Source organism: Halichoeres trimaculatus, unplaced genomic scaffold (genome assembly GCF_033239565.1).
Source record: "Halichoeres trimaculatus isolate MK-OKI-2021-1 unplaced genomic scaffold, fHalTri1.1 fHalTri1_scaffold_10, whole genome shotgun sequence".
In the NCBI taxonomy this organism is placed as follows: Eukaryota; Metazoa; Chordata; class Actinopteri; order Labriformes; family Labridae; genus Halichoeres; species Halichoeres trimaculatus.
Window position 1 is genome coordinate 21,642,341 of NW_027437187.1, and position 14,295 is coordinate 21,656,635.

At 41.1% G+C, this 14,295-nt stretch overlaps 1 protein-coding gene across 4 annotated transcripts; it reads left to right on the plus strand.

The window, feature by feature from the left end:
* Window positions 1-9: 9 nt before the first annotated feature.
* alpk3a (alpha-kinase 3a) lies at window positions 10-13,947 on the plus strand. Of its 4 annotated transcripts, none has more exons than XM_074678390.1 (16): window positions 206-491; window positions 1,493-1,554; window positions 1,666-1,758; window positions 2,170-2,202; window positions 2,572-2,693; window positions 3,110-3,227; window positions 3,349-4,642; window positions 7,204-9,571; window positions 9,862-10,009; window positions 10,529-10,656; window positions 10,742-10,777; window positions 10,863-11,137; window positions 11,229-11,317; window positions 11,434-11,651; window positions 12,131-12,179; window positions 12,275-13,947. In XM_074678390.1, the coding sequence occupies exons 5-16, from the start codon at window positions 2,591-2,593 to the stop codon at window positions 12,600-12,602; spliced, it is 5,154 nt and encodes a 1,717-aa protein (XP_074534491.1). In that variant the 5' UTR covers window positions 206-491; window positions 1,493-1,554; window positions 1,666-1,758; window positions 2,170-2,202; window positions 2,572-2,590; the 3' UTR covers window positions 12,603-13,947. The 4 variants fall into 4 exon arrangements, with proteins under 4 accessions (XP_074534489.1, XP_074534491.1, XP_074534488.1 ...); XM_074678389.1 differs by lacking the exon at window positions 206-491 and adding exons at window positions 832-880; window positions 1,057-1,167 and having other exon boundaries at window positions 1,493-1,758; XM_074678388.1 differs by lacking the exon at window positions 206-491 and adding an exon at window positions 10-168 and having other exon boundaries at window positions 1,493-1,758.
* The last annotated feature ends 348 nt before the right edge of the window (window positions 13,948-14,295 follow it).

Below are 14,295 nucleotides of genomic sequence, written 5' to 3' on the forward strand. Positions count from 1 at the left end.
GTAGCTCTCGTGATGTGTTACCCATACACTGAAGCCAGAGAATTATTACACGTTTCTTTAATGGAAATATTTACTGTTAAACATGCTAAGGGGTGCGCTCTGTTTCAATCAAACTCTCTATGAGTCATGAGAGGGAAGACAAGTTGAGACAGTTTTGGTGGCATTACGGTAATGAACAAATTTTCTACCATCTGTTGGTGAAAATTTAAAACGTGGTCTGGGTCAAACTCGAAAAACGCCTCAGGGTCTGACGTAGCGAAAAAAAGTCTCACAGTATTACATATTCTGCTTTTCACCTGGTTAATGAAGAATTGTTTTACAATAACAAAAATCAACATAATGGTATTTTTTAGTCAACATTGATTTGTCCATGTCTTGATGACACAGACTTCCAAACAAGCGTGTGATGAAACATTGAATAAGACATAACGCAGCAAATGTGTAATGCTACTCAACATCTTACAATATATAATAATCAAGTCCTTTGAAGGGTAAGTTTTTTTGACTTCTCAAAGCATCATCAGCATGTTTGTATTTCATGAATGCATTTCTCATTTTAGAAATAGAATTAATTTCCCCTTGTCAAATTAGCCTATACATTAGGATTAGGTAAACTTGTTTTTGTATTATTGATGTGAAACGTGAGTGGCAAGTGGCTCTCTGTGTTTACCATGTGTTGCAACCTAAAGTCGGGGGGGGGGGGGGGGGGGGGGGGGGGGGCGTCCTTTGGCAAGTCTTGAGCAAAGCAAAGGACATAGATCATTGGCTGTTATCAGCTGCATCATAAACCATATTCCACGGACATGTTTTTCAGGCCCACTCAGTGCCTTACTAAGATGGGACTCCCATTTATCAGCCTTTTAAGCTGGATTCCAACTATGTAGGGAGATTTCTTTAATACAAAGAAATGGCAAATTTTAAGGACAATATTCAGGTTGTAATTGATAGCTTTTACTTACCAAATTCAGTTAGACATTTTAGAGTCTTTTAGCTAAAAAGTCTAATGTCTAAAATCAAGTTTTGGAAGAACTGATGTCCTCTTGCACCTATTTGTAGGGCTGCTAAAAATAGGCTCCTGCTGGCAACACATGCGTGTCTATGATAGGCAGTTACAGAGATTTTCTCCACAGACCCCGGCTCCACAGCAGCACTGACAACATCTTGGTGGTAAGCTGGATAATTTATCAAGTTTTAATTAGACCAAGAACCAAGTGAATTGGATTCTCAACACATTAAAGTAAACAGCATGTCTTTTAGTGTTAGACAACTAACAGTTCTTCCACAGCTCAATAGCTGATACTATTTATAACTCACTCCAATGCAAGTACTTTGCTCAGTTAGAAAGGACAAGCATCAAGGTCTGAACTTTGCTGTTGAGTTTTCACAGAATAACTTAGGCTATTATACCTTTTTTTTGCCAGATTACAAAAGGATCTGTTACCACTCTGAAGTGTTTTCTTCTTGTTTTTTTTTTGTTTTTTGTTTTCTACAGGAGCTCTGCCTGGACAACACTACAATACTTGAGCCCTGATTTTGAACAAGCTGTGGACACAAGTAATTTTATACTTTGGGTGACACATTTATAACGGACTCTACCTTTTTGTGAATTGTTTGGACAATGACTTCAAGAAGGCCAATGACTCGCTCTTTTTCTGGCAATGGGAGGACAAGCAGCTTCAGTGAAGAGGAGGGCAGCTCTTCCAATGGCCGCCCAGAAACCCGCAGTACTTACCTCTCGAATGTTAGGCCGGAAAACAGGTAGACAACCCTATTCCCAGTCTGTTTATACAGAGAGCGTATATGATTTTAATCTTTTGAACTTGTTCCAATTTTAAAAAACATCCAGATTAGAAGGTGGTTTAGAGAAGAATCTGGCGTAGACAAACTGAGTCAGAAAGATCCCCAAGTACTGAAGACATTTCTCTGTATGTTAAGTGTCTTTCTACTGAAAACATAAAAATGACAGATTTAACTTTTAATGTTCATCTCGTAACGGGTCAAAGCTTGTGTCAGTCATGCTTTAGTTTGGTTCAAATCCACAAATATAACACATTTCCCTTTGTCAAAGAGGAGGGTAGATTTGCAGCTTCTTTTTTTTTTTTGATTGGATCCACAAACTGAGGTCTAATTAATCACTGACGTCCCTTCATTTGCCTCCCCTCTAAATAGCTACTCAAGGTATTCTCACTACAGACCAACGAGGTAATCTTTACTTTTAAAACATTCCTCAAAACTAACATTTTAACCACAAAAACTGTCTTTCCCCAAGAATGAAATCTACACACATTTTAACTATAATGAAAGCGTCCAGTTTGTCCAGTGTTGCGTCCAGTTTTAGTGGTGACCATCGGTGTAAGTGTTGTATTGACAACTCTGTTTTGCTTGACGTCTCACAAGTCTCCCGTTTCACTCTTTCACACTCTTGTCACTACCAGATATTCCCATTAACATCCTCCCCTCTTAATGAAGCAAGTTATTGGAGTGTACTGCACAAGGGTGAAGAGGTCACTGAAATGAGGCTGTCATGCCAGTATGAAAACAACCATCTGACACAAATGTGTTTTCTTCCAGGAGCACATTGTGCAGTGTCATGGCTCAGCTGACGGAGGACATACAGCCCTCCTTTGAGACCACCTTGAAATCAAAGGCAGTGTCAGAAAACTGTAATGTGAAGTTCACCTGCGTGGTATCAGGTAAATCTGCATTTTACAACCTTAATCCTTTGCAAGTCTCTGTGTTCAGGCTTGTTTGACCGGCTGTGACCGGCTGTGTAACAGGAATACAGAAGGAAGGATTTAACACTGTAAATAAAAAATTTGTCCTGAACTGTTCCTTCAACATAACAGACCAGAAATTGTTGAAGCTTGTCTTTTAGGATGTTGTGGTTTTATCTCCTGGTATGTTGCATGAGTGGGTCACTTTACAGGTGTTCTTCTGTCTGACACATCATAACATCACATCAGTCTACAACACATTTGTGTCAAAGCTTCTATACCCTGAGATCAACTTGTTGAAGCTATTGAAGCATAGCACTTTGTGGTCCAAGCAGAGACTCTTTGATGACCCTGATGTACACACTTTACTATACTTGCAATATCCATGTCCACAGGTTTACCAGCTCCAGAGCTAAAATGGTACAAAGACGACATGGAAATGGATCGGTATTGTGGACTTCCCAAATATGAAATTCGCCGCAATGGAAAAACCCACACCCTTCATATTTACAAGTATGTAATGCAGCTTTGAAATACTGTGTTACGTCTGTTGAGATATTTGAAATGCAGCAATTGTAATTCTATGCTGTCAGAGTCCTTCTAACATGACATTAAAGAGACTTTTTGTTTTCAGTTGCACGTTGGATGATGCAGCCATCTATCAGGTCTCAGCCAGCAACAGCAAAGGTATCGTCTCCTGCTCAGGAGTTTTAGAGGTTGGCACCATGAATGAGTACAAGATTCATCAGCGGTTCTTTGCCAAGCTGAAGCAGAAAGCAGAAAAGAAGAGAAACGAAATGGAGACCCAGAACAAAGAAGAGGAACAAGTTATCACACAGACAGAGAAACTTCACAGCAGCCCAGAACGCCCTCCAAGAAAACGACCTGTCCCAGCACCAGGGGACAAACCAGCAGTGAAGAAGCCAGAGGCTGTGGAAGAATCAGGTGCCGCTATTGCAGCCAATGGAGTCAGATTGGAAGTCAAGGAAACAACTCCTGTGGTCTCCAAAGACAGCGACCTGGAGAAGGAAACTGAGAATAACCTGGCGAACAAGAAAATAAAGATCTCAAATGGTGTCGATATTCCAGTTAGCAGCAGTAACAGCAGCAGCAGCAGTAGCAGAAGCAACGTGATGGGGAATGGAGGTGAAAACTGTTATGATGGAGGGATCAGTTTGGCACAGTTCCTGGCAGAGGCTCTTCAGTCTCAAGCTGCTGAGGAGAAACAGAGCTCGCCTCGTGGAGAGAGACACAAAGAGATGGATGTATCAACTGTAGGTGCTAATACAGAGAAGGACAAGGAGCAAGAGGGGATGCAGAAAGAGAAGTCAGAAAAAGACAAAGCGCTAAAGGAAGAGTATGAGAGAGAAAAAAGGAGGGAGGAGGAATTAGAAAAGGAGAGGCCGTACCATACAGTCCCCTACACAAAGCATGGTTCTGATGTCAAACATCACAGCAAGGCTCACAAAGATCATGACCACCACAAGATACAGGCTTCCATCTCCTCTATGTTCCACTCAGTGAAAGACTTCCTCTTTGGGAAGAATAAGAGGGACTCTCATGATCACACTGAAAACAGAGATAAAGAGTCCGACCACCTGCCTCAACAACCAGAAACGCCGCCATCATTCAGGCTGAGAGAGGAGCATAATGAAGTGTGCAAGCCTCCAACAGAGGACACTTTACCAATGGATATCTGTAAACCAAAGCAGCCCCCAGAAATGGTGTCACTGGGGCCACACGAGCATGAACATGATGCCAATGCTCCACACACTGAGCTGCCACCACCTGAGAGCGTAAAGGAGTCCATGGGGCTGGGTGTCAACAGGGCTGATGATGCTGATGAGGCTATGGAGGTGTCCGTAGGGCCACAGATCAGCAGTCCAGATGCAGACATGCCATTGTCTGGGCTTCAAGTTCTCCCTGAGGTACGTGCAGTGGTTGTGCAGAGCATCTGGCTGACACTTGACGGTTATATATAGATTGCATTTTTGTGACAAGATAGTACAAGAAGAGCTGCTTCAGGGTTAAAGCCTGAGCTATATCAACTGTGGGTGACACACTTTAGTCTGGAAGCTGCTGTGTTGATAAGAAGCATGTGACAAATGAAAGTTTGGAGCTGTAATCATGGGACAGTTTTTGTTAGTCAGACAGCACAGTCACTTGTAAACAAACAGAATAATATTTGTGACAAGTGGCAAACGGAGGTCACATCAATGTCACTCACGTGTGACTTAACAAAGTCATATGGGGAAAATGGGGAAGTATAAAAAATGGGCTCCTTGCACTAAATATATGTGGGTGGGGGATGTTGTGTATCGATGCTGATAACTGTAAAATAGAGTGTGGAATATTTCAGATGTTGACTGTTATGAGTGGGGCACCAGTGCGTCACAGATCATAATGAAACCTGAGCGCAGTTCTCACGTTTCAAACAGGGATTTGCCTGACAGACGGATGTGTGGTCTGGATGAGTAGCAGCCGAGCGACTCCTACAGCAGGCCTCAGCTTGAAAGGACGGCCTCATTGCATTGAACACATTCCTCACTGCCCACCCCCGACCCCCTCCCCTAACTCTCCTCACCCCCATATCTTAAAATAAACCCCTTCTTTTTCTTGTAGCAGAGAGGGAGTGAAGCAGTTGTACTTGAGTTGTCCGAGAGTTAAGTTTGGGGTGTTATTCTATGCTCGTCATGTGCAGGGAACCAGGATAATCGTTCATTGATTCATATGCTGTACAGTGTCAGGATTTACAGTGATGACGCTTTCTGTGTAACCAGGTAGCTTGTTGTATTGTGAAATTAAGGGCCGCACTGTGACTTCTTGATTTTGCCATGCGGCTCAGTTTTAGTGACTTCTTTTTAAGAGAAAAACCAGAAACTCTTTTTGATACTTTATTCGAACACCATGTATCACATCTTAAGGACTTTTTTTGTCCTTTGCCCCAAAACAAAGAGAATCTTTTCATGCTTTTACAACATGAGCATGCAAACTTGTTTTAAGAAATCTAACTTCGATTAAGTTTTGTGTTTCATTAATGTGACACACTCTTTGGATTTCTGGAATTTTTTACATTTCACCAAAAGTAGAACATTCAGTACAGGGATGTGGCTGACAGTTTAATTCACACCTAAGTGATGCAGCAATTAATTTTAATGAGCTCAGTACTTTGCACAGTTGATGCTTCACAGTGACCCACAGAAAGGGAAGCTGAAGTAAGTATTTTTAAGAACAGCTTACCTGCAGTTATTTTAGTCATGTGGAACTACAACTGCACTGTCTATATTCTGGTGATATGATGTGTGGAGGAAGTCAAACCATGTAGCTGAACAATGTTTTCTCATGGGTGCGACACTTCATACACGTGAAGGAGTAGTGATGACCACAGCTTCGCTTTTAGACTGAATGTGACACTGGTTTCCTTCCATCGAAAGCAGCAACTTCTTTTTTTTCTTCTCAGGCCTAACAGGTTGTCACGAGGCAGCCTGTGCCTCAGCTACTTTTGTGCATGAATTTTGATGGTGTGAATTGCAACAACAGGGAGAGAAAGGGGGAAGACCCAAAAACACTTTTGTCTATGTTTTAAGCCTTGATTATAAATCTTCTCAGTCAAATTCACTCTCTTTATAAGGAGTATTAAAAATGAAATCAAACACAAGAGCTCTTTGACAGTTTTTGTTTAAATCCTAGCTGTTTGATAGTTAATCCAGTGTTCACATCAGGTTAATGAGAATTATGAATGACTGTCTTGTCTTTGCAGAGAGAGGCCTGTTTTAAGATTGATGATTTGCTCAGCCAGTTCTTTCTGTAAACCACACACCCAGGGCATTCATGTGGGAATTCCCCGGCTTCTGTTCAAACATAACCTGCAGAGTACACAAGCGCCTCAAACACAGTTAAACAAGCTTCAGTCAGAAAAAATGGCTTACCAGAGAACGATAAGAGTTGGAGTTATTTAAATATTGAATAGGAACTATGTAAGTGTAAACACTTGGTTTCAGTGACCAGACCTCGCACGTGACATTATATGAAGAAGTTCCTGAAATAAGTTGACACGTCATAAAACATGAGGATCTTGACTTAATCTGAATGTCTTTTTGCCTACAAATCAATTAGTAATTGATAAGCTCTGACTATTGTGCTCTTACTTTCCATCATCATGTAACACTGCATTGCAGTACTAAGTTTCCAGATCTGTCACTGTTAACACTTCTGATGATTTATGGCAGAAAAATGTGTCTCAGTCTAAAAGTGTTACAGTGTTGCAATGTTAAAGGTCACTGGAGTGAGTCCCTCATAACAAGCTCCTTAAAAATACTTTAAAACCTTCAGCATGACACTGAATATTTTCCCCAGGCTGACTCTCAGCTACCAAAAAAAAAGCTTTGGAAGGCGTGAATATCAAAACTAGTGACTTAGGGTCTTTAGCCAAGTTAATTTCGAAAGACACAACACAACTAAAACACCATTCTGATTTTCTTTTCATCAGGCTGCTCCCACACTCCAACAAGAGCCAGAAACCCCACTGCCTGATCACCATGATGCAATGGATGACTCTTCTCCCCTGGAACATGCATCTGTCATACCAAGTATTCAAGCCTCTAATGAAAAAGAATCCTCCTCCATCCCAGCTAGCTTGGAGGAAAGCTTGACTCTCCCTCCCAGTGTTATCTTATCATTAGAAAGTCACAGCTCTGGAAAAGTGCCCACAGAAACTGTGCAAGAGGAGAGGATAAGGGTGGATCGTGTGGGCAACGAAGGTAAGCCTGACACAGATGAGGGCTGTTTGTCCAGTCAGTTATATGAGGAAGAGAAAGCTGAAGTGAAATCAAACCAACAGTCAGATGTGAATACATCCGAGATGCCTGAAGTGACAGCATCAGTGGAAGAAGGAACAGAGATATGTGAACTTCAAACACCCCATCAGGTGCTGGTATCACCATGTGATGTTGCGGGAGACAGAGAAGAGATAGAAAGAGTAAAAGAAGAGAGTGAGCACACTTCACTTATCCAGGAAATGAATCGAGGATATCCAACCAGTGCAGACACGAGTGACCTAGAAATACAGCCAGAGTACCCATCTCCTGTAAAGGAGGAAATCACAAAGGCCTTAAATATCAGTGCAATACAGAGGTCAGATTTAGGTTTTGTTTGCAGTGAAGAAAGTTCTGCTTTAGTAAAAGAAGTGTTACACCACAATCTGGAAACAGAAGAGCAGGTTGTTTCAGGGGGTGAGAAGAGTGAGGAAAGAAGTGTGAGTTCACCATGTGAAGAGAGGACAGAAGAGAGAAACAAAACAGAGGTAGAAGACTTAGAGGCATCAGAGAGCTTTTTTATGACACAAATCAAAGAAGGTAATGTGAATGTTGAGGAAGGAGGCAGTGAAGTTGTACATCAAGACATTAATGAGAGGCAGCAGGTTTGGCCTTCTGATAGTATTCCAAAGATACAGTTAACTACAGTTGAAGACACTCCAGATACTAAACCAGCTGTGCCTGATGAAAGTCCAGCTGAACTCTTTATAATCCCCAAAATTGAAGTAATGGAGCCAGAGCTCAAAGAGTCCACTCTGCCACTAACTATCTTGACACTGAATAAGATAGAATCTGAGCCTGCTATCCTGCAAAACCATGACACAACCCATGACACAAGCGTAACTGACTCTCCAGGCTTGTTACCCACACAGATAGGTATGCAGAATGATTATAACCCCTCAACCGCAGAAACAGTCAAGGAAGTTGCGCAATTTGATGACGAGACAGCGATGTTTGAGCGAGAGCAGCCGCCAGCAGCAGGCAGTGAACAGCTCCCTCAGATGGTTGTAGCATCCATTCCTGTGATTAATGTTTTATGTACTGATGACAAGGAGGATGATGTGTATGTAAACAGCCATGTTTCAGATACACAGCAGCCTTTTGAAATAACAACAGTGCCCCTGTTTGTGGTGCCACCAATCTCTGTTACATGTTATGAAAGTGATTCTGTATTTAGACAGCCCACTCTAAAAGAAGAGACACTGACAGAAACTCAGAGTGTCACGCAAAGAGGAACAGAAAATGATGTTGGCAATAATAGTATGACCACTACTCCAGACAGAAGTCAGAGAGGGAAAAGTAGCCCCAGGGACTTAGACGAAAACAGTATAGAGGAAAAAATTCCCTCTTTGGTTGTTGAAAGTGGGCCTTTATTTAGTAAAACAGCAGGAGACATCTTTGTCCCTGAAATCTTAAAGACAAAACCCCTCAAAGAGGCCAAGACAGAGAATTTAGGGTCTTTAGAGGACCTGCTGAGGAGACCTGAAAGACTCTCCTCTAAACCCCCCACGTATCCATCACTGAGCCCGACCAGCCTCAGGAAATTTATGTCCAAATCTGCTCCAGACACAGACAGTGTTTCAATCCCAACAAGTGACCGCCAGAGCGACAAAGCAGATGAAGATTTAAGTGGAGGCTCAACACCAACATCATCCCTTTCCTGTGAAAGCAGTCCTCGGCTGAAACGCAGAGACAGCCTGTCACTTATACGCTCCGCCACACCTGAAGAGTTAGCCTCCGGGGCCCGCCGCAAAATATTCATCCCAAAGCCTAAAGAGGACGGAGAAGGAGTGAGTGGAGGTGCTTTGGATACTCAAGGCAAGAAAGACAGCCCTTACATGTCACCCAGCCAGGCCCGCAGAGCAGCATTACTGCAAGCTCCCACCGGACAGAACACCCCGCCGATGGAGAGACGCTCACCACTGCTGAGCCGCAGAAAGATCACCCTGGAGGTGCCAAAAGTGGTGGAGGAGACTCTTACACAAGAGCAAGTCAGCACTAAACAAGAGGAGAAACCAGAAAAGAAGCTGGACCCCTTAAAAGGTATAAAATAAAAGTAAATTTATCATTAACCAAAAAATTTACTATAAGTAAATCAGATTCACGAGTAATAATCTGTCAAACTGCAGTCTGAAGTCTAACATAATTTACTTGTTTAATCTGCCCTTGTGTGTGGTTGTCTTAAAGTAACTTGATACTCTAGGTTTGTCAACACTTAGGTCTGATCAGTACACCTCTGTGTCTGAGGAAGTGGAAACTCAAGCAAGTCTCTGCTCTCTAGTACAGTATATATTTACTTTGGACCCCTCCCCACCTTTCTCGAACACCTCCAGCTCCACAGGTCATCCGAAAGATCAGGGGAGAGCCATTCCCAGATGCCTCTGGACACCTGAAGCTGTGGTGCCAGTTCTTCAATGTGCTCAGTGACTCCACCATTAAGTGGTTCAGAGATGAGGAGGAAATACTAGAGGTGAAGAGAAGGTAAATCCCCCTTCTTGGTTGCCACCAGAGATGACACCCTTCTAACCACCTGTCACACAAATCATGCTGTTCATTGTTCTGTGGGTGTTAACGTTACTACTTGTCGCTTTCTTTCACTGCTGTTGTTTTGAGGATTTCCAGCGCAGCATGACTGGTAAAAAAAGGACAGGTTCCAAATATGAAACAATAATGCTGCAAGGATTCAGAGTGCATCCCATGGCCTTCTGTCATTCTCATATTCTCACTTCAGAGACGTCGCACTCATGTGACTGTGAACCCCACAGCTGTGACACAGAGAGGTGAATCTCTGGCTAGACACAGAAACTGTAACCTGACACAATATTTTTCCCATCTGCAGGGGGCATTAAGGGTCTATATATGTGCTGTGGCTGCTGTGTCAGCAGACTGCTGCCCTGCAGCATGAATATTTGTATTACAGTGACACCTTGTGGGTTGTTGATGAGCCTTTAAAGTTAGAGGCAACTCTTAAAAACTGTTTTTCTCTTCTTTGTTCTCAAGTGGAGGAGATGAAAGCCAAGTCGCTTTGGCTATTGTTCTTGCATCAAATGGAGACTGTGGAGTTTATGGCTGTTCCATCAAAAATGAATATGGGAGTGACTCAACTGATTACCTGCTCAGTGAAGACAGTAAGACACCTGGAGAAGTGGAATAAAGAGTCTCAGTCTGACTAATGAATGAGCTTTTAAGAGTGTTTATGTTCTCTGTTTACAGTTCTATCAGAGATACTCCTTAAAGATGATTTGGAAGGTAAACTTCTCAGTCAGCTCTGTTAACATAGTTTTCATTTTCTGCTTACTGCTCATTAAAAAGATCTCTTTCTGTCTTTCTGTAGTTGGAGAGGAGATTGAGATGACTCCATTGCTCTTCACTAGAGGCCTGGCTGACTGTGGAAATTGGGGTGAAAAGTACTTTGGTCGTATCATGACTGAGGCAGCAAATATCGGGGAGGGCTGTGCTCACAAAACCAGCAAAGTGAAGGTTATCTATGGCCTGGATCCAATCTTTGAGTCTGGAAGTGCTTGTATCATAAAAGTCCAAAATCCCATCGCTTATGGGACCAAACAGGAGAGCAACCTTGCAGAGAGAAATCTAGAAATTATTAAGCAGGTGAGTGGGAGTGATATTAACTGTGTCCAATAAAGTTGTGCATAGAGCTTTAGTGCATTTATCTGCTTTGTTAATCTCTGTGTGTTGCCAGGAATGCAGAGTCCAAAACATGATCCGAGAGTATTGTAAAATCTTTGCAGCTGAATCAAGAGTTACTGAGAACTTTGGCTCTTCGATTGAGTAAGAAAGTGGTGTATTTAAAAAAAAAATGATAACGTACAATGTTGCTTGTGATCAACACTCTTCTTTTTTTGTTTTTGTTGTTGTTGATGATGATGTGTTCATTGTTCCTACAGAGTCATTCCTCAGTATCTCATGTACCGGCCTGCAAACTCTGTGCCATATGCCACAGTGGAGACTGAGCTCATGGGTGATTTCCAACAGTATTGTACAATAGATGCTAAGAGCAAGCTGATTTCACAAACCTCTTCTGAGGTGGAGCAGAAATGCAGCACCTTCCAACACTGGATCCATCAGTGGACGCATGGAAATCTGCTTGTCACAAGGATGGAAGGTAGGACACACAATCACTGCAAAAAACTGAAATCTTACCGAGTGTTTTTGTCTTATTTCAGTGAAAAATGTCTTTTTGGACTTGATATCAGCCACATTTACTTGACCAGTCCAGAGAAATGTCTTAATTCAAGTTATTTAAAAACAAAATGACACCTGAATTGCTTGTAACAAGTAAAAAAATCTACCAGTGGGGTAAGAGAAATGTGCTTGTCAAGATTAGAATGATGTCTTAATACTAGTACATTTTTCTTACCCCAATGGCAGATTTTTTTTTACTTGTAACAAGAAATTCAGGCCTCATTTTTGTCTTAGAAAAACTTAAAATGAGATACTTTATTAAGTCTAAAAAGACATTTTTACTGAAAATAAGACAAAAACGTGGTAAGATTACATTTTTTGTTGTGCCCATAATTAAAGTAACCACATGCCTATTTGTAGGGCTTGTAAGTTAATATTATGTTGTGACTCTTTTTTCAGGGGTTGAAACAAAGATTACAAATGTCAGAGTTGTGACCAAGTCAAAAGGGTTTGTACACATACAACACACTGCACATACATGTCAATGCTACGATTTGTTTTCCACTTGATTGGCTGAAATTAAAAAATGTCTTTTTATTTCAGATACCAAGGACTAACAGAGAATGGCTCTCCAGATGTTTTTGAACAATTCCTGACACACCATCAGTGCAACTACTACTGTGGACTGCTTAGCCTTCACCCTCTTAAGAGTATGGAGCAGCCCAGCAAGACAAAAGGCTCTCGTAGCCCCCTGCTCAACCGCAAGTTGGGCTCTAGCCCACAGATGCAGCGGAAAGGACACAGCCCACAGATGCTTAGAAAGGCACAATCTAGTCCAAAGGTGTCCAAAAAAGTTCAGGAGACAGAGGACAATAAATCAGACATTAAACCAAAGCCTGCAGAAACTGTTGAAGCTCTGGAAATGAGGTAGAAAATGTGGCTTTTTGTTTCAAGCAAGATTTCATTGCTTTGAGTGTTATTTTCCAGTTTCTAAACCCAGGAAGACTTGAAGGGAATAAGTAAGTTTGTTGATCTGACTTGTCCTAAAGAATAACTGTGAATTACTTTGTCGGCATTGTAGTTACTGTACAAGACATCCATCCTCCTACTGCAGTTAAAGATATACGAGGATGTTTGAGGCAGAGTGTGTGTAGGTTTGGTGGTTTTATAGCTTCCAGTCACCAAACAGCAAAATCAGTGTTTCTCAACTTTTACAGCACAAAAAGCAACACTTGTCCACTTCATGTCTGACGTAACACCTCCATAAAATGTTTTTCACACATGCTTCAGAGTCTTATCAGATCTACAAGTGGACAAAAACTCAAAATGTATGAACTCAGAACATCACTGAGCTGTAAACACGTGCAGCGAGTGTAGAATATACAGTGAAATGTTTGCCTTTTGTGGTAAAACACATTTAAATAGTTTGATTTAAAACACTTTAGAGCAAGAGTTTTGTATGCGACCATATAAAACACTGCATGTCCATCTGTGATGTACAGTATTTTTCATTCTGTTGAGCCTAATGTTGATTCAGTATAAATGTTATTTATAGTTTGCAGCTTTCTCTTTCACAGCACAGTTGAGCTCATGCTGTTTAATTCTGCTCCTTTTTGGTCAAATATTTCCGTGTGCACTTTTTTTTTTCCTGGCATTATTTTATTTTGGTATTTCTTTATACTTTGTATGTGTTGTGTCAGTGTCTTTGTCCTCTTACCGTGACTGCCATGTGCAAAGATTAGACGTAAGGGGCTTAAACTATGGTCTGCTCACGCTCATTGACATGCAAATAATGTTTTTCCTGGTACAAGGAAATCTGCTGAATGAGCTCAACACAGTTATTTAGACGTGACCTATGGACTAAGCTAAGGCAGACTTGTAATTTTACTGGCCTTTTAAACCCACAGAAAGGCTCCTTGCGTAAAATATGTGAATCTTGATGTACTCTAGATGAAAATGGAGGCTTTCCCTTCTGGCTTAGTCAGCAATAATGAGAGCAAACTTGAGAGTTAAGAGCAGGATTTGGCAGTTTATTCCACCTGTCATTTCTTTTACAAATAAAGAACTGACAAGAACCTCTGTAAGTGTTAATAACTAATCTGAGTCCCCAAATCAGTCCAAAATACCATTCTTGAACTCAAGCTGCCCTCACTTAAAAAAAAAAAAAAAAAAACAATTTACTGTTAATTACTGAAAAGTTTAAAATACATGAAAGTCTGGTAAAAAATTATACCAGCATTTGTTGGTATTTGGCGTCATAGAAACAAACTGTTGTACTGTGTACAGTCATATTCAGTCAAAGGACTAAATATCTGCTGCTGTTTGAACAAAGAGTGCAAGTGAGTGAGAGAGACAATGAATGAGTATTTAAAAAGAATAAAATCAGTTTCCAGTGTGTACTGCCTTTTTAATGTTATTCCAGCAATTTTTTATAACAAATATATCTAATATTTGTGCCGAAATAGAGCTCACACTTTGGTAATTTTTAGGTTTAGACTGTATGTTCAACTATCAACAACATAAAAAAATGAGTTACATATTTTTTGACATATTTACATTCATCAAAATGGTTAATTCTTGAGGTATATATTTCTTTTATATCTTCTTAACTTCAGCTAAAAGAA

Coding starts and splice junctions, on each gene's coding strand:
- alpk3a (XM_074678388.1), top strand. CDS start 1,619: ATGACTTCAAGAAGGCCAATGACTCGCTCTTTTTCTGGCAATGGGAGG. Junction 9,572..9,861: donor GAAGCTGGACCCCTTAAAAG/GTATAAAATAAA, acceptor GAACACCTCCAG/CTCCACAGGTCATCCGAAAG. Junction 10,657..10,741: donor TTACCTGCTCAGTGAAGACA/GTAAGACACCTG, acceptor CTCTGTTTACAG/TTCTATCAGAGATACTCCTT.